The sequence below is a fragment of the Acipenser ruthenus genome, chromosome 8 (assembly GCF_902713425.1).
Source record: "Acipenser ruthenus chromosome 8, fAciRut3.2 maternal haplotype, whole genome shotgun sequence".
Classification (NCBI taxonomy): Eukaryota; Metazoa; Chordata; class Actinopteri; order Acipenseriformes; family Acipenseridae; genus Acipenser; species Acipenser ruthenus.
This window is the reverse complement of record NC_081196.1, coordinates 14,117,462-14,138,217: the sequence shown is the minus strand read 5'-3', so window position 1 is coordinate 14,138,217 and position 20,756 is coordinate 14,117,462. Positions and strand designations below refer to the sequence as shown.

The 20,756-nt window shown below is 37.6% G+C and overlaps 3 protein-coding genes across 3 annotated transcripts; all 3 read right to left on the bottom strand.

Moving 5' to 3' along the window:
- Positions 1-5,145: 5,145 nt before the first annotated feature.
- On the bottom strand, positions 5,146-6,273 carry LOC131737821 (olfactory receptor 1E16-like). Its single transcript, XM_059029547.1, has one exon. The coding sequence runs from the start codon at positions 6,237-6,239 to the stop codon at positions 5,280-5,282; it is 960 nt and encodes a 319-aa protein (XP_058885530.1). The 5' UTR covers positions 6,240-6,273; the 3' UTR covers positions 5,146-5,279.
- Positions 6,274-13,301: 7,028 nt separating this feature from the next.
- Positions 13,302-14,270, bottom strand: LOC117406149 (olfactory receptor 4E2-like). The gene has a single exon (XM_034010019.3). It carries the CDS (start codon positions 14,268-14,270, stop codon positions 13,302-13,304), a length of 969 nt encoding a protein of 322 aa, XP_033865910.3.
- Positions 14,271-18,140: 3,870 nt separating this feature from the next.
- On the bottom strand, positions 18,141-19,243 carry LOC131737820 (olfactory receptor 1E16-like). The gene has a single exon (XM_059029546.1). The coding sequence runs from the start codon at positions 19,107-19,109 to the stop codon at positions 18,141-18,143; it is 969 nt and encodes a 322-aa protein (XP_058885529.1). The 5' UTR covers positions 19,110-19,243.
- Between the last annotated feature and the right edge of the window lie 1,513 nt (positions 19,244-20,756).

The following is a 20,756-nucleotide window of genomic DNA, read 5'->3' as shown; positions in this document are numbered from 1 at the left end:
GAAGAATTGGATCCTGCGCCTTTGACAATTCAAAAATATTAGCAGATATAAATATCTCATCTTTTAATAGAACCTTTTTTAGAAATAGTGTACAGACCCTGATTTGCAGTAGTACTATAATTATAATAATAATAATAATAATAATAATAATAATAATAAAACTACGTGCCAAGCAAGTACATAAATGGGAATTATCTGACTACAATATTTTAATTTCAAACAACAAACTTCGCTCTGGATAAAAGCGTCATGCAGAAAGAAAACAGTGGGTTCAGTAGGGCAGAGAAGCAAGGGCAACAATATAAAGTTGGGGCTCCCGAGTGGCGCGGAGTGCAGGATGGGCCCTATAGCCTAGAGATCGCAAGTTCGAATCCAGGCTATGTCACAGCCGACCGCGGGGGCGGCACACAATTGGCTGAGCGCTGCCCGGAGAGGGAGGGCTTAGGTCGGCAGGGGAATCCACAGCTCAACGCGCATCAGCGACCCCTGTGGCCGATAGGGCGCCTGTGGTTCTGCAGTGGAGCCGCCAGATCTGTGTTGTCCTCCGGCACTATAGGTCTGGTGGCATCGCTGTGGATCTGCAGTACGAAAAATGACGGCTTGGCAGGAGCATGTTTCGGAGGACGCGTGTTCCAGCCACCGTTTCCCGAATCGGCTACAAATCTGTACAAAATATACATTTAAAAAAAAAATCTAAACACGTCATGTCCGTGTATCGCTCCCCAATACTAGGACTATATAAAGAAAGATAGGAAAATGATGTCACAAGTGGGCGGAGTTAGTAAACAGTAGAGCATTTTAACTGTGCACTCGCAATGCTTTTAACTTATTCGCACTTGCCCTGGCAAAATGTTTCTTGACATAATCAAGCACTAATTCGAATAAGTAACAGTCAGTCACTTTATATTAACGATATTTTGTATTGTTATTAAATAAATACCGGTATATCCTGGCACTGCAACACAGTACAGCATTCAGTACTGAGTGGGCTCCACAAATGGTGCCTGTAATTGAGAACTGAACCGAATTGAGGATTGACTTCTTTCCTTCTTTATATAGTCCTAGCCCAATCTCGGATGTCCTGTGGAGGAGTAATCATATACAAATGTACAAATCATATATGTCGTGGCACTGTTATGGGCAGTCGCTGTAATGGTCGGTGCTGTAATGTCCATCACGGTGATGTCGGCGCGGTTTTGTAATCGCTGTTATGTCTTGTAACCTTAGAAGAGGAAGTCTCTGCCTGGAGGTAAACTAGCCGCAGTTGATTTTTCTCTTGAACCTGCTTGAGGGCAAAGCCCAATACAGCATTTCCTGTGGGCCCACTACACTACCAAGATGTGACCATTAAGCTTTCAAAAAAAAAAAAAAGTTTCCCTAAATATTGGTTGCAGCCAATAAAATATATTTTATCTATGGATACATTTCCCCAGTCCTGGGAAAGCTGACTTCCCATTACCCAGGCATGCTGCACTTTCCCTTTGCCTGGGTAACCTTCACTTGCTACAGAAACATTTCCCATTACACGGTGTCAAGGTTTGTCTTAGGAGGTGAAGGTGCATATAGGCCCAAATAGCAGAAATGCGTTGCAGCAAGTCTCTGATTTATTGTGAAATCTCCAGGATCCCTTTGTTATACATAACTCTAGACAGGTTAGTTTCAGACACTTGTAACTTTTACACATAACCCTTTCCTGCTTCTTTTACCGACTTTCAAATACAGTTATTACTGCTCACTTTAGCCCTATTCCTTCACTCACGCCATCACACTCTGTCAGCTGCTCCAACTCAACTCAGTGCTCTGTTGTCTGTGTGCAGAGTGAAGGAGGCGATACACTCGCAGAGATGAGTGGTTACAAATATAACACCTTGAAGGTGGAGTACAGCTTAATATAGGGGTTCATTACATGGGCATGTCAGCATTTTCCATTACCTGGATTACTAGCACTTTTCCTTTACATTGATAACCTGCACTTTTTCTTTGCTACCCACCTTGCCAGGTTTTATCTAATGTTGTTTCATTTAAAAGAAACAATTCATTCATCATGTTAGTAGCAAGCATTTTATGGGAGACATATCCACTGGTAGTGTATATATGTCCGAAGTAGTTTTTTTCCCCCAATATATTTAAACGTATGTGCAGTAGAGCCTATCATATCATCTCATGAAAAATATAATACTCTCTATTGACCAATGGACCTCTGGCACGTGTCATTTACACACACTGGCACCAATTGAATGGCACAGATGGAAACTGATCAATGCACATTTTATTATGGGTATAAACACAGGTGAAAGTAACTTTCATTTCTTACCGGTACTGTATAACTATATAATAGATTTTGGCGTCTGACCAAATTTATATCCGAGCTTTAGTTTTTCACATTGTCCATGTAATTAGGGTTACCAGATTTGCTGAGTGAAAAACTGGGATGTTTTTATTTTTCTTCAAGTCACTGACGCCATACCAACTACGAAGGCGTTAAAATAACAGTATATAATAATACAATAATAGTTTAAAAATTAAACTTCGGGTGTATTTATTGTAGATGATAACAACTCATTATTTGTACTGTCTCATCATTCTACCAAATAATAAAGTTGAATAGTTGTATGATTTTGTCTTAGAAGGTATTCACTTCAATTCAGGCCACTAAAGCTCCTTTCACACTAGCACTCCTACCCGGGTCCGGACCCGGGTTCTGGCTACCCGGGCCACAATCCCGATTAGTGTGAAATCACCCGGGTTCCAGCGACCCATCTCAGGATGTGGGTCGACACGCTTTGACCGAGGTTGTGCGAGACATAATGCGTGATGGCCGTTCGTAAGCTGACGAAATAACAGCCATGCCTGCGTGAAGGTTTCACTTCCGCAAGGAACATTTCTGTTTATTCTGTTTAGTCATATTTGTGTTGATTGAGACACAACACGAGCCAGATTGCAGCAGGGATGAAGAAACTTTTGCTCTAATCAACATTTGGTGCCAGTGGTTCAATCCAGAGAAGCTTGGATGGAAGCGTCCTTAACAAGCTGCTTCTAGGGCCATGATACGTGCATTGTGTACTTGTATCTGTCACCCAGGTCAACTCTGCTTTCTCAAAAGCAGTGTGAAATCGCGTAGCCGACCTGCATGACACGGGGTGGGTTCTGAAATATAAAATTACCTTAACAAAATGTTTTATTGGCATGCAATACTGGGACGTACCAGCTTACGTTCACCCCTGGGTAAAAAACAGTAAATTCAGCTCTCAGCAGGGCAGAATAGATTCAGTTGCATTCAAAAGCCAGGTACTAGATTAGATAAGAGGGGTATTGCTGCAGACCCAGAGGCATTTGAAAAAAGGTGCATTGCGTAATGCAGTTTCAACTTTTACATGCTAGCTGTAACTAAGCTCATGTGAAACCAAACAACAAAGCGAGGGATTCATGTAGTTACTGTGCTGTTAAAAAGGTGAAACGTATTTTGTTTGCTGACCTCCAAAGCCAGATTATGTTGTGGGAACGCTTTCGTCGTTGTTGTTTTTGCACTTATGCTGCAACAAAAAAAAAAAACTGTCTGAGAAAGCACATTAAGAACTGTTTTTGGAATGCTGTTCTATAAATTGCCAAATACTGTATACAGTGCTTTGTTTTGCAATATGTTTCACTGATTTTTTTTTTTTTTTTTTTTCTTTTATTTATTATCTGTATCCCCGGCGCACCGATCGCAACCCCCCCGCCAACTCGGGAAATGGAGGCTGGAACACGCGTCCTCCGAAACGTGCTCCTGCCAAGCCGTCATTTTTCGCACTGCAGATCCACAGCAACGCCACCAGACCTATAGTGCCGGAGGACAACACAGATCTGGCGGCTCCGCTGCAAAGCCACAGGCGCCCTATCGGCCACAGGGGTCGCTGATGCGCGGTGAGCCGTGGATTCCCCTGCCGACCTAAGCCCTCCCTACCCGGGCAGCGCTCAGCCAATTGTGCGCCGCCCCCTAGGAACTCTCGGTCACGGTCAGCTGTGACATAGCCTGGATTCGAACCTGCGATCTCCAGGCTATAGGGCACATCCTGCGAGGAGCGCCTTTACTGGATGCGCCACTCGGGAGCCCCCACTGATTTTCTTAATTTGGTGTTTTAGACACACTGATAGAAATAGTGTATTTTTATTTAAATGTGTGTTTGTGCTACATATGGCAGGTCCAAGAATTAGAATCCCCTCCCTAATTAAGACAATCTTGGAATGTGGCCAGGTGTTAATAGATTGATTATCATCAACCCTGGTCACGTGACTTCGTACTGTGTTTTGTATTTGCTCTTATAAGGACTAAAGTCATTGTATTTTGTTTCTTGATCTTAATTGTACTGTAATTCTTGATATGTATTTTTTGTATACAACTGTAAGTCACCCTGGGTAAGGGCGTCTGCTAGCTAATTAATAAATAAATAAATAAATAATTTAAAGGAGCTGGAAAGGCAGTCCTTTGTTCTTTCTCTCAGCAAGCCTGGAGATGAATGCAAATATTACAAAAAGGTGATGTGTTAATGGTATTGTTTTCCATAGCAGTGTCAAAAATAAACTGCTTGCTGCCTCAAGAAACATTCAAGAAATATTCACACAATTGTATTTTTAATATTACACATATACAGGTCTACCAAGTTTCATAAATTGCATTATTAAATCAATTGTTAAAATAAGAAGTTTTATAGCTCAAGTAATTCAAGCAATTGGAAGTAACCGGATATTCACACAAGTTTAATATAATATTACTGTCAGTTGTTTACAGTATTGGTTTCAATTGAATACAATTAAGTGAGTCGCTGTTTAATAAAAACATTGTAGTTTGATCCAAGAACTGTTACACTCACAAGTCATCTCAGTATTACAGCCAATTCAAGACACACACAGATTTCTACAATATGTTATAATTTAAGGAATTTAACTTCTAATATTTGCTTTATGTACATATTTCACAGTTTCACACATGGAGTAAATTGCAATCAAAATAGATGTGTTTGTTAAAACATATTGTAAAATGTAGGAGCTTCAGCCAACATGACTAACACCCAAGGCAATGAAAATTAACACAACAAGTTATCATCTCACAAATCATCACTCATTCCAGTTACTGGATGTGAAGAACAAGTAAAGAAAAGGGTAGAATTACACAAGAACATCTGCAGTAGGGTCATTTTATCCATGAACTTTTTACAGTATATACCTATATTTTATTAAAATGTGGACATAATATGATATGTCATTAGGTGTACAAATTATGCCCTATTAATATCAACTTTTTACTTGAACAATATTGTTTTTTTATACAGCTTTTTAATTGATTCCATTATTTCTTCAGTTTTCAGAGTGTAAATAATGGGGTTCAAGAGGGGTGGGATGGTAGCAGACAATGAATTATTTAAGATTCTAGCATTGGGATGAATAGCAGAGACCATTGCTGTTGTATATGTCACTAATATTGGTATAAACAATATTGCTACCAAAATTAAATGGGAGGTACATGTTTTAAGAGCTTTTCTTTTGCCCTCTCTAGATGTCATTTTATAAAGTTCAAAGAGAATGCATGCATATGACAATATAATGAGGACCATTGGTAAAATTAAAAATAATGCAATCAAGAGTTTAGCAAAAATATAATTGGTTGATGTGTCATTACAGGCCAGTTTGTTAACAGGTCCATGGTCACAAAAATAACTGTCAATCACTGTAGATTTACAGAAGGACAGCCGTGAAACTAAAAGGACCATGACAAGCAACATAACTGAGAAAAATACCCAAACTACAACTGTAATTATAATCATTCTAGTATTAGTATTAATTGTGTGATAATGCAATGGAAAACATATTGCAATGAATCGGTCATATGCCAAGAGCACAAGAGAAAGTGACTGCAATCCATTAAAAAAATGCACAAAAAACATATTAGCAAGGCAGGCCTCGAACACAATAAACTGGGAGTTGAAAATGAATGTTTGAATTAGATTTGGGATTACCACAGTACTACAACAGGTATCAACTACAGCTAAATGAAAAACAGCAACATATTTGGGGTTATGTAAACTTTGTTCTACACATATTATTAGCATTAGAAATGCATTGGCTAATATTGTTAAAACATAAACAACAGACAAGAATATAAAATAATAGTTTGCATACAACATATTAGAAAACCCATTAATATAAAACAGTGGTCTACCAGAGGTAACATTCACAGACATTGTTGTTGAATTGGGAGACATTGCAGAGAGTCAAAGATTCTTGAGTACCAGTATCTTCTCTTGGTCACCTAAAAATAAGAAAATGATTAGGAAGAAGCTGTTTCATTTCCAGACTATTAACAATACACTAATGAAGTGATGAACAAATGGAAGCCCACATGTATGACTACTTAAATATGTATATATTACAAGATTTATTGTAATGGTATCAACTGCATTTCAAGGAAAAGTATCAGAACTTTTAAAGGAACAATAGAAAATGGATCAGAGATTTCCTTTAACCTGATTGGTCAATACAAGGGCCTTAATCTCTGGTAAAATGAATAAAGTTTAAAAGGCAATTGGGAATTGTGTTTGCTGTGATCAGCAATACAGTAACCACAATAACAACTTGTCTCTGGTTTCAATGACATGTTGAAGAAATCCAGCAATTGAATGCAGTCTTTCAGCAACTTTATTTCAGCATATCACAGTAACAACAAAGGACAGTGCTCTCTTCTCTAAAAAAGCCAGGAAGGAGGCTTTGAATAAACTTAATGAACACACTGTGAACAAGTTCCTGAACAAACAGCAGATCAGCATTAACACACAGACTACGAGATATTTTTAATTACTAAAATAATAAATGTTCGGACCTAATGGTAACCTAAATACTGAAACTTACACACATATACGAACTTACACTCAAAACCTAATTAAAAAATAAAAAGTTTAGCTGAACTTTATTCTTTTACATGTTTTAAAAGCAGTTCTGTACGAGGTACCTGAACTGAAGAACAGCTCCACGTAAGTAAAAGATGTTGTTTTAGTATTGAGGTATTATTTAGGCTATTGGAAATATCCACAGCGTGACATAGTCCACCGCTGGGATAATGAAACCTGAGTGAAGGCTACTCCAGACCACAGCCAGAATTCTGAGCAAACCGCACTACTCATGGAATAGCGAGAAAATAGTTTGCATTTATTAGCAAAAAAAACTAAAACTAGTGCTGCATAAAATCACGAAAAAACAAACAAACAGAGAAACTGTAAACGTTAGTTTTGTAATGCATCTATTTTCTAATAGCAATAGAACCCTCAGAAGAGAACTTTACAATCTGGCAAGGCCCTTCCCGTTATGTTAAATGCCCTTACCTTCAGGACATTAAACCAGACAGTAAAGCCCTCTTCTTCGGGTTCTATTGCTTAACAAAGGTTTTAAAATTGATTCTCTTACCTCTCAGTACCTTTAATGTATTATCACTGGTCCCCCTTATATTCTGTTAAAGATATTTTGTTCTTTACTGGTAGTTTATACTTGAATATGTAATATGCAGATATTTCAATGACGACACTATAGTTGAAATGTTGAAGCAGTCTGTACCCTGTCGATTGTTCCTTCTCTTTTTATTAAGTTTGTCTTGTTTTCCCAAAGGGGTGTGAGTGGGGTGTTTGTAAAGGATCATGCTAGTACTTATCATCCTCAAGAGTGAAACTGGTAAACTTTAATGAACTGGTAGTACAGTATAGAGAGTGAGAGAGAATCTCTGGATACATTACAACAAAACTTACCTAATTGTGGCCACTTGGGTTTACAACAGATAACTGCTAATTACATTGTAGTGGGGTTTTTTTCCCACAACTTTCCAGAGTTGTATGTTGACAATGTACTATATTTATAAGGACAGCAGTGTGGCGTAGTGGTTAGGGCTCTGGACTCTTGACTGGAGGGTTGTGGGTTCAATCCCTGGTAGGTGACACTGCTGCTGTACCCTTGAGCAAGGTACTTTACCTAAATTGCTCCAGTAAAAAACCCAACTGTATAAATGGGTAATTGTATGTAAAAATAATGTGATATCTTGTAACAATTGTAAGTCGCCCTGGATAAGGGCGTCTGCTAAGAAATAAATAATAATAATAATAATAATAATATATATTCATGAGTAAATATTTGTATTTTTTATTTTACTGGCCCCTGCATTACATGTGTCTATGTTGTGTGATAGCATTTCTTAAAACCATGTTTAATTGAATCAAAATGGCTATGCTTTGAACACGCTTTTCCAAGCTGGATAAATATAGTACAATTTGGGGTTCCAAAGATTTTTTGGTTTTGAAAGTGTAGAAGAGTGTATCACGACATCACCCTGATGTCAGAGGACCACCTGCATGTCAGAGGAGAAGGAGGCCCCCTCCCCAGAGGCCGCTATGGAGAGTGTGTCCTCTTGCGCCTGCTGAGACGCCTCTTCCCATCCACCCTGAACTCCCCTGGGGAAGGTGGGGGGGGGGGGGGGGGGGGTATGGCAATTGGGGCTGCAACGCCAGCGCCTGTTTAGCCAGGAGCTCTAGGACCTGGGCCATCTGGGCCTTGAGGTCCACAATGTCCCTTGCCTGCTTAGAATGCTTCACCCTTCTCGCTTGCGGTGATGGGGAACGACTGCGGGTGGCCTGCACATCAGGGATACCTAGCAGGGGGTCCTGGGACAGGTCATGGAGGAGGGGCTCTTGGGGCGCCAACGGTCCAGCCATTGAGGACGCAGAGCTCGCCCTCGTGGCTCTCTCCAAGCGAGCTTCTTTCACCCGGGGCTGGAAAGTCTCACAGATGCTACAGGTCATGTCCCTCTCGAGGGCCAAGGTGGCATGTTGAACACCCAAGCACCGTGCACAGAGGGTATGCTTGTCCTCTTGCAGGATATTGACATTGCAGGCCATGTAGGGGTGGAACCCCGACTTGCCTGACGTGGGTCTGGGGTTTTGCATGGGCCGTGCACTAAACACTACTTGCACTGCGCTCAAGCACTGGCTAAGTGCGAACGCCGTGCACTTACCCACTAACACTGTAGCAGAGGGTACCTAACACCGTGCACTGAGTACTGTGGGCACCTTGTGCACCACGTGCAGTAGTGTAGTACCAAGCACCGTGTGCACCATGCACCGTGCGTCTCGAGCACCGTGCATACTGAGTACCGTGCACAATGTGCACCGCGTACCGTGCAGCACTGTGTGTTCCTGCACTAGCATTGTACCAAGCACCGTGTTGTGCACTGTGCACCGTGCACCGTGCATCCCGAGCGCCCGAGTACTGTGCACTCTGTGTACTGCGTACCGTGCAGCACAGTGCGTTCCCGCACTAGCGTTGTAGCAGTGGGTGCCAAGCACCATGTGCACCGTGCGTACCAAGCACCACGTGCACTGAGTACCGAGAGCACTATGTGCACCGTGTACCGTGCAGTGCTATGACTATGCACTGACGCTGAGGCGCTGGGCACCGTGTGCCGTATGCACTGAACACTTGTGCACCGAGATACCTAAGTATCAAGGGCTATGCGTGCGCCACAGTACCGAGGCACCGGCGGGCACACTGTTTGTTTACAAGGCCCGACTCACCAAGGTGGGCGGGCCTACACAGCCGGCAGGGTCTACTCGACAGCAGGGATGACTGCACAGGCAGTCGCTCACACACGACAGACAGATACAAAGAGCGGCCTACCATGCAAGCGAGGAGGCCGCTTAAAGACAGAAAGGCAAAAAGGCTCTTTTTCAAAAAATCTTTTTCTAAGTCGTTAATCCTGGAAAAGGTCAACACAGAGGTCTTACCGTACCGTCTTGAGAATGATAAAGAGAAATGGCTTCCTTTGGATGAAGGTTTGATCCCCTTGGTGGGTGGGACCGAGTGCATCATCCCAGGAAGGGGCCTATCGGCAGCTCTGGTATAGAGAGCTCATCGATACCTACCCAATGGGCAGGCATATCCCATACATAATGTCATTGGTGGTCGACTTCGAATTGAAAGGGAAACGTTTGTTTGCCCGTTTGGCAGGGCACCTAAAAATGTAATCCTGTAAGCTGCTGGAGAATAGATTTATACCGTGTGTGTGTGTGCGTATACAGTGGTTGTCCAAAGTTTACAAACCCTAATTTATGGAAGTGTAACACCATACAATTAATGTTGAATACATGTATATAGTGCATTCCTTTAAATACCCCTATTTATTTATAGTAAATATATATAGATGGTACATTCCTAAACTCTCCCTATTCTTCTGTTTTCTAATATATACAGTACTGTGCAAAAGTTTTAGGCAGGTGTGAAAAAATGCTGTAAAGTAAGAAAGCTTTCAAAAATAGACATGTTAATAGATTAGATTTATCAATTAACTAAATGCAAAGTGAGTGAACAGAAAAAAAATCTAAATAAAAAAACTGTCAGTTCAGCTTGTTACAGTTATGCACTGCTTTGTTTGTGTTGTGCTCTTGTAGCCCTGAATAAATATATTTTCAACAAAACAAAATATCACCATTTAAAGTGTGCAACAGAAGCATACATTGGGATACCTTTGACAAACAACTGTGGATATCGGCCAATTGCAATATACGCTGAGACCTTGAGGGTGGAAGACTCGCTCAATCAAACATATGAATACACAATTAATGAAAAAAGTATTATAACCAAAAATGTCTGCACCTTAAATGCTGCATATCAATGTGTATTTCTATATAGAGAAGGATAAAGGCATCTACCAAATAAATAAACAAAAAATAATGAGAACAAATAAATAATGAAAGAAATTTAAACTGTGCAAGAACAGAAAGTAAAGAACAACAGAGCGCTTGCATGGACAGTGGCTGAATTAGACACTGTGAGAACTTACACCTTACTAGTACTTGAAGCAAATATTTTCAGACAATCTTTTTGATCGGTTAGCTGAACAAACAAATCTGCATTATGTGCATCACACTGGATCGCCCATCAATAATAATGGATAAAGGGGTTTGTCAACAAATGTGTGTTTCACAGCTGAGATGTGAAATGTTGGTCTGTTGGTAAAAAGCAGCAGGTACAGGTTCCAGGCCCAGCAGCTGTGAAGCAGTGCAGTCAGCACATGGGAGGGGCACACATGCATGTAGAGCTCTACAGGATTAACTTCAGGTGAAAGAGGTACGACCTGTATATCTTATTTCATATTGATAACAGGTGTGTAGTCAGTGCACAGCTCAGAATAAATCACATGCCCCAACTTGCAGTGTTTGTGTTTTTGTAATTTTATGAATATCTTAATATTCTGAGCCTTTGAAGTAAATGTGGGCTGGAAAGGGTTACATGTGAGGTACATGTTTTAAATGTTGATGCAGTTTTTAACAATGCAAATATTACAAAAACATGATGTGTTAATGGTATTGTTTTCCATAGCAGTGTCAAAAATAAACTGCTTGCTGTCTCAAGAAACTGGTACAATAAAAATGAGTTCAATTCATCAAATATTCACACAATTGTATTTTTAATATTACACATATACAGGTCTACCAAGGTTCATAAATTGCATTATTAAATCAATTGTTAAAATAAGAAGTTTTATATGGGGTGCCAAACAGGCAATATATCAACTTTGAGATATACTGTATATACATCAATGTTTGATATATGGATTGATATTTGATATACAGTATATACATCAATGTTTGATATATATGGATTGATATTTGATATATTTGAATAATTAACATATACCGGCATATTATTTTGAATTAGGCTTTCCGTTGGACTACTAAGGGGCTTTCGACTTTACCTCCTAATCTGTAATGAGTAATAGGAGTGTTACTTACAGTATTTGTGAGCAAAAAAAACAACAAAAAAATGGATGGACGAAAAAGTGTCCTTATATTGTCGAGCGCATAGACAGGAAATCTTGTCTGCATCAGGGTTAATGATTAATGTAATTAAAACTACGTCTACTGATCCCAACTATCAAAACTCTGTTTAAGATTATACTTTAATTGATTATTGCTCCTAAAAATGTCAAATGCAGATATAATAGAGTATTTATTTGAATTAGACAGATGCATTTGTGATGCGGCACAGGCTCACTTTGTTTTGAACTGTTTAGAACGCACATCCAGATGTCTTGGAAGATCATGAATCATATTGTACTTCAACTGCATTTCTTATTGCTCTTCATACACTACCCATACCAAATGTATATTTTACCGATACCTTAAATATAAGATCAAATCAATATAATGCAAGTGCTCATTTTTGTGCTTCATTTGCCTTCTGATGTTTCCGTGATTTTTCGTGCTGAAGCACATCATTAGGTGTTCCACATTAAAATCAGTCCAGCTTGCAGGAAGCGTGTCCTTTTCCAATCTTGCTTTCACTCAGCTATAAAACTAAGGTTATAGTTAGGGTGGCCACCTGGCTCCAGATTTACTGGTCGCTTTGAGACAACAATGTTATTATTATTATTATTATTATTATTATTATTATTATTATTATTATTATGTATTTATTTTTTGCAGCCACTTAGTCGCTATTTATTTTTTGTTCGTCGATATTCAATCGCAATAGTGTGCAAATACTCTCCATCTGAAGCCAGGTGTGCTTCAGCACGAAAAAACAAGGAAACATCGAAATGCAAATGAAGCACAAAATGAGCATATATATATATCAAAGTTGATATATTGCCTGTTTGGCACCCCATAGTTTTATAGCTCTAGTAATTCAAGCAATTGGAAGTAACCGAATATACATACAAGTTTAATATAATATTACTGTCAGATGGTTACAGTATTGGTGAAAGGAACAATGATTCAATTGAATACAATTAAGTCAGTCGCCATTAAATAAAAACATTGCAGTTTGATCCAAGAACTGTTACACTCACAAGTCATCTCAGTATTACAGCCAATTCAAGACACACACAGATTTCTACAATATGTTATCATTTAAAGAACTGAACTTCTAATATTTGTATTTCACAGTTTCAACTTCACACGTGCAGTAAATTGCAATCAAAACAGATCTGTGTCTGTTAAAACATACTGTAAAATATAGGTGCTTCAGCCAATGTGACTGGGATCCATGGTTAATAAGAACTAACACAGCAGGTTATCATTTCACAAATCACCTCTCATTCGAAAACAACATTTGTTTCTTAATGTATGTAATAACAAGTAAAGAAAAGGGTAAAATTACACAAGAACATGCAGTAGGGTAATTGTATCCATTAACTTTTTACAGTATATACCTATATTTTATTAAAATTTTACATATATTGTATCATGATATGATATACTCATTATGTGTACAAATTAGGTGTACAAATATCAGCTCTTTACCTGGAAAATTTTGCTATTTTTATGCAACTTTTTAATTGATTCCATTATTTCTTCAGTTTTCAGAGTGTAAATAATGGGGTTCAAAAGGGGTGGAATGGTAGCAGACAATGAATTATTTAAGATTCTAGCATTGGGATGAATACCAAAGACCCTTGATGTTGTATACGTCACTAATATTGGTAAAAAAAATATTGCTACCAAAATTAAATGGGAGGTACATGTTTTAAGAGCCTTTCTTTTGCCCTCTCTAGATGCAATTTTAAAAAGTTGAAATATAATGCATGCATACGACAATATTATGATGACCATTGGTACAATTAGAAATAATGAAATCAAGATTACAGCAAAAATATAATTGGTTGATGTGTCATTACAGGCCAGTGTGTAAACAGGTGCATGGTCACAGAAATAACTGTCAATCACTGTAGATTTACAGAAGGACAGCCGTGAAACTAAAAGGACCAGGACAAGCAACATAACTGACAGAATTACCCAAACTGCAACTATAATTATAATCATTTTAGTATTTGTATTAACTGTGTGATAATGCAATGGGAAACATATTGCAATGAATCTGTCATATGCCAAGAGCACAAGAGAAAGTGACTGCAATCCATTAAAAAAATGCACAAAAAACATATTAGCAAGGCAGGCCTCGAACACAATAAACTGGGAGTTGAAAATGAATGTTTGAATTACAAATGGGATTACCACAGTACTACAACAGGTATCAACTACAGCTAAATGAAAAACAGCAACATATTTGGGGTTATGTAAACTTTGTTCTACACATATTATTAGCATCAGAAATGCATTGGCTAATATTGTTAAAACATAAACAACAGACAAGAAAATAAAATAATAGTTTGCATACAACATATTAGAAAACCCATTAATATAAAACAGTGGTCTACCAAAGGCAACATTCACAGACATTGTTGTTGAATTGGGAGACATTGCAGAGAGTCAAAGATTCTTGAGTACCAGTATCTTCTCTTGGTCGCCTAAAAATAAGAAAATGATTAGGAAGAAGCTGTTTCATTTCCAGACTATTAACAATACACTAATGAAGTGATGAACAAATAGAAGCCCACATTTATTATTTAAATATGCATATATTAAAAGGTTTATTGTAATGGTATCTACTGCATTTAAAGGAACAGTATAATTGGAATGTTTAAAGGAACACTAACAAAGGTTTTAAAATCGATTCTCTTACCTCTCAGTAGCTTTAATGTATTATCACTGGTCCCCCTTATATTCTGTTAAAGATATTTTGTTCTTTACTGGTAGTTTATACTTGAATGTGTAATATGCAGATATCTCAAAGACTACACTATAGTTGAAATGTTGAAGCAGTCTGTATCCTGTCGGTTGTTCCTTCTCTTTTTATTAAGTTTGTCTTGTTTTCCCAAAGGGGTGTGAGTTGGGTGTTTGTAAAGGATCATGCTAGTACTTATCATCCTCAAGAGTGAGACTGGTAAACTTTAATGAACTGGTAGTACAGTATAGAGAGTGAGAGAGAGTCTCTGGATACATTACAACAAAACTTACCTAATTGTGGCCGCCTGGGTTTACAACAGATAACTGGAGCATTTTATTTTTCATCCTTGCTTTTTTTCTAAAAAGGAAAGGCTATCCCTAGTACTACTGTATGTTCTGAATCTTTTCCGATACAGCATTCGATGCTATAGGCTTAGATAGCACAAGGAAAGGCTTTAATGATTGAACATGGATAGTTCAGCCTTGGTAATTACATTGTAGTGTTTTTATCTGAAACAGTCTGGAGGTGTATGTGGACAATGTACTGTATTTGTAATATATATTCATAAGTAAATCTATAAACAGATTTAAATGTTTTGGTATTAGTCAGGGAAGTCTGTTGTGAAATGCCTGAGAAGTAAAACATGTTTTACAATCGTGGCTCTGCTCTGATGCAGCTCTGTGCCCTTTCACTGTTTTTTTTTTTTTTTTTTTTACTGTATTATTTGTGTTCATGTTGTGTGATAGAATTTCTTAAAACTATATGGCAAAATGGCACTGACCAAACCCTTACAGGCGTACTATGCTTTGAACACACTTTTCCAAGCTGGAAAAATATAATACGATTTTGGATTCCAAAGTCGTTGTAAATGTAGTGCCTGGAGTTAAACTAGCCACAGTCGATTTATCTCTTGAACTCGCTGAAGGTGTATATAGGCTCAAATAGCAGAAAGGCATTGCAGCAAGTCTCTGATTTATTGTGATAGATCCAGGATCCCTTTGTTTTACATAACTCTAGATGGGTTCGTTTCAGACACTCGTAACTTTTACACATAACCTTCCTTTACCGGCTTTCAAATACAGTTATTAATGTTCACACTTTAGCCCTATTCCTTCTCTCACTCCATCACACTCTGTCAGCTGCTCCAACTCAACTAGTGCTCTGTTGTCTGTGTGCAGAGTGAAGGAGGCGATACACTCGCAGAGATGAGTGGTTACAAATATAACACCTTGAAGGTGGAGTACAGATTAATATAGGGGTTCATTACATGGGCATGTCAGCATTTTCCATTACCTGGATTACTAGCACTTTTCCTTTACATTAATAACCTGCACTTTTTCTTTGCTACCCACCTTGTCAGGTTTTATCTAATGTTGTTTTATTTAAAAGAAACAATTCATTCACCATATTAGTAGCAAGCATTTTATGGGAGACATATCCGCTGGTAGTGTATATATGTCCAAAGCAGTTTTTTTTCAATATATTTAAACATATGTACAGTAGAGCCTATCATATCATCTCATGAAAAATACAATACTCTCTATTGACCAATGGACCTCTGACAGGTGTCATTTACACACACTGGCACCAATTGAACGGTACAGATGGAAACTGATCAATGCACATTTTATTATGGGTATAAACACAGGTGAAAGTAACTTTCATTTCTTACCGGTACTGTATAACTATATAATAGATTTTGGCGTCTGACCAAATTTATATCCGAGCTTTAGTTTTTCACATTGTCCATGTAATTAGGGTTACCAGATTTGCTGAGTGAAAAACTGGGATGTTTTTATTTTTCTTCAAGTCGCTGACGCCATACCAACTCCGAAGGCGTTAAAATAACAGTATATAATAATACAATAATAGTTTAAAAATTAAACTTCGGGTGTATTTATTGTAGATGATAACAACTCATTATTTGCATTGTCATCTCGAAACATGTTTTATTTTTAAATGGCGCTAACACAACCTAATAAATTAGGCCTATTATCTTGCTGAGCACACAATGCCGTTTTGTACTTAACAAAAAAAAAAAAGTCATACAATCGCAAAACAGGGACAGTTGAACACTTTTTCTGTTTCTGACTGGGACAAAAAGTGAAGGCTGCTTTTGCTGTACTTGTTTCCTCAGACTAAACTACGCGCAAAATGTTCCGAGTGGTGTTATCTTGTATAGTTCGTTTTTATTGTGAAGCATCTCATGGTTGTTTTTCTGTTTTGATATTTTTCCTTTTTAAAAGCAATTAGAAGGAGCAGCATATCACAGTCTACCAAATAATAAAGTTGAATAGTTGTATGATTTTGTCTTAGAAGGTATCCACTTCAATTCAGGCCACTAAAGCCCCTTTCATACTAGCACTCCTACCCGGGTCCGGACCCGGGTTCTGGCTACCCGGGCCACAATCCCGATTAGTGTGAAATCACCCGGGTTCCAGCGACCCACCTCAGGATGTGGGTCGACACGCTTTGACCGAGGTTGAGTGAGACAAAATGCATGACGGTCGTTCATAAGCTGATGAAATAACATACAGCCACGCCTGCGTTTCACTTCCGCAAGGAATATTTCTGTTTATTCTGTTTAGTCATATTTGTGTTGATTGAGACACAGCACAGGCCAGATTGCAGCAGGGATAAAGAAACATTTGCTCTAATCATCATTTAGGCCGACGGTTAAATCCAGAGAAGCTTGGATGGAAGCGTTCTTAACAAGCTGGTTCTAACCGTGCACCAGCGACCCCTGAGAACTTGCCAGGCACCTACGGGTGTTAATGGTATTGTTTTCCATAGCAGTGTCAAAAATAAACTGCTTGCTGCCTCAAGAAACTGGTACAATAAAAATGAGTTCAATTCATCAAATATTCACACAATTGTATTTTTAATATTACACATATACAGGTCTACCAAGTTTCATAAATTGCATTATTAAATCAATTGTTAAAATAAGAAGTTTTATAGCTCAAGTAATTCAAGCAAATGCAAGTAACCAAACATTCACACAATTTTAATATAATATTACTGTCAGATGTTTACAGCATTGGTGAAAGGAACAATGATTCAAATGAATACAATTAAGTCAGTCGCCATTAAATAAAAACATTGTAGTTTGATCTAAGAACTGTTACACTCACAAGTCATCTCAGTATTACAGCCAATTCAAGACACACACAGATTTCTACAATATGTTATACTTTAAAGAATTGAACTTCTAATATTTCCATTCTGTAAATATTCCAAAGTTTCAACTTGCTTCATACATGGAGTAAATTGCAATCAAAATAGATGTGTTTGTTAAAACATATTGTAAAATATAGGAGCTTCAGCGAACATGACTAAGACCCAAAGCAATAAAAACTAACACAACAGGTTATCATCTCACAAATCATCACTCATTCCAGTTACTGGATGTGAAGAACAAGTAAAGAAAAGGGTAGAATTACACAAGAACATCTGCACTAGGGTCATTTTATCCATTAACATTTTACAGTATATACCTATATTTTATTAAAATCTTACATGTATTGTAACATGATATGATACAGTCATTATGTGTACAAATATCAGCTTTTTACCTGGGAAATTTTGTTTTTTCTATACAACTTTTTAATCGATTCCATTATTTCTTCAGTTTTCAGAGTGTAAATAATAGGGTTCAAAAGGGGTGGAATGGTAGCAGACAATGAATTATTTAAGATTCTAGCATTGGGATGAATAGTAGAGACCATTGCTGTTGTATACGTCACTAATATTGGGAAATAAAATATTATTACCAAAATTAAATGGGAGGTACATGTTTTAAGAGCTTTTCTTTTGCCCTCTCTAGATGCAATTTTAAAAAGTTGAAATATAATGCATGCGTACGATAATATAATGAGGGCCACTGGTAAAATTAAAAATAATGCAATCAAGAGTTTAGCAAAAATAGAATTGGCTGATGTGTCATTACAGGCCAGTTTGTAAACAGGTCCATGGTCACAAAAATAACTGTCAATCACTGTAGATTTACAGAAGGACAGCCGTGCAACTAGAAGGACGGCGGCAAGCAACATAAATGAGAAAATTAACCAAATTGCAATTATAATTACAGTCATTCTAGTATTAGTATTAATTGTGTGATAATGCAATGGGATACATATTGCAATGAATCTGTCATATGCCAAGAGCACAAGAGAAAGTGACTGCAATCCATTAAAAAAATGCACAAAAAACATATTAGCAAGGCAAGCCTCGAACACAATAAACTGGGAGTTGAAAATGAATGTTTGAATTACAAATGGGATTACCACAGTACTACAACAGGTATCAACTACAGCTAAATGAAAAACAGCAACATATTTGGGGTTATGTAAACTTTGTTCTACACATATTATTAGCATTAGAAATGCATTGGCTAATATTGTTAAAACATAAACAACAGACAAGAAAATAAAATAATAGTTTGCATACAACATATTAGAAAACCCATTAATATAAAACAGTGGTCTACCAGAGGTAACATTCACAGACATTGCTGTTGAATTGGGAGACATTGCAGAGTCAAAGATTCTTGAGTACCAGTATCTTCTCTTGGTCACCTAAAAATAAGAAAATGATTAGGAAGAAGCTGTTTCATTTCCAGACTATTAACAATACACTAATGAAGTGATGAACAAATAGAAGCCCACATGTATGACTACTTAAATATGTATATTTTACAAGATTTATTGTAATGGTATCGACTGCATTTCAAGGAAAAGTATCAGAACTTTTAAAGGAACAATAGAAAATGGATCAGAGATTTCCTTTAACCTGATTGGTCAATACAAGGGCCTTAGTCTCTGGTAAAACGACCTTGAATATTTAATCACTGTTTCAAATAAATCTGCAAGCAAATACTTAAATACAGTATTTGATATTTTATCTTTTTTCTGCTTGAAGAAAAAAAAAAATCTCTGTACACACCGTCTGAATGTTGTCTGTCACTAAGATTGCTTCATCGCTGTCCATTACGTTCAATTTATCTTTTTAAATGTAGTATAGCAAATGAATAAAGTTTAAAAGGCAATTGGGAATTGTGTTTGCTGTCAGCAGCAATACAGTAACCACAATAACAACCTGTCTCTGGTTTCAATGACATGTTGAAGAAATCCAGCAATTGAATGCAGTCTTTCAGCAACTTTATTTCAGCATATCACAGTAACAACACAGGACGGTGCTCTCTTCTCTAAAAAAGCCAGGAAGGAGGCTTTGAATAAACTTAATGAACACACTGTGAACAAGTTCCTGAACAAACAGCATGATCAGCATTAACACGCAGACTACGAGATATTTTTAATATAATAAATGTTCTGACCTAATGGTAACCTAAATACTGAAACTTACACACATATACAAACTTACACTCAAAACCTCATTAAAAAATAAAAAGGTTAGCTGAACTTTATTCTTTTACATGTTTTAAAAGCAGTTCTGTACGAGGTACCTGAACTGAAGAACAGCTCCACGTAAGTAAAATATGTTGTTTTAGTATTGCGGTATTATTTAGGCTATTGGAAATATCCACAACGCGACATAGTCCACTGCTGGGATAATGAAACCTGAGTGAAGGCTACTCCAGACCACAGCCAGAATTCTGAGCAAACCGCATTACTCATGGAATAGCGAGAAAATAGTTTGCATTTATTAACCACAAAAAACTAGTGCTGCATAAAATCACGAAAAAAAACAAACAGAAAAACTTATTCTTGTAACATATCTATTTTCTAATAGCACAGAACCCTCAGAAGAGAACTTTACAGTCTGATAAAGCCCTTCCCATTATGTTAAATGCCCTTACCTTTGGGACATTAAACCAGACAGTAAAGCCCTCTTCTTCGGGTTCTATTGCTTAACAAAGGTTTTAAAATCGATTCTCTTACCTCTCAGTAGCTTTAATGTATTATCACTGGTCCCCCTTATATTCTGTTAAAGATATGTTGTTCTTTATGGTAGTTTATACTTGAATGTGTAATATGTAGATATTTCAATGACTACACTATAGTTGAAATGTTGAAGCAGTCTGTACGCTATCGGCTATTCCTTCTCTTTTTATTAAGTTTGTCTTGTTTTCCCAAAGGGGTGTGAGTGGGGTGTTTGTAAAGGGTCATGCTAGTGCTTATCATCCTCAAGAGTGAGACTGGTAAACTTTAATGAACTGG

Bases quoted from the DNA above. Each gene is read 5' to 3' on its own strand.
- LOC131737821 (XM_059029547.1), bottom strand. From the start codon at position 6,239: ATGTCTCCCAATTCAACAACAATGTCTGTGAATGTTACCTCTGGTAGA.
- LOC117406149 (XM_034010019.3), bottom strand. From the start codon at position 14,270: ATGTCTCCCAATTCAACAACAATGTCTGTGAATGTTGCCTTTGGTAGA.
- LOC131737820 (XM_059029546.1), bottom strand. From the start codon at position 19,109: ATGTCTCCCAATTCAACAGCAATGTCTGTGAATGTTACCTCTGGTAGA.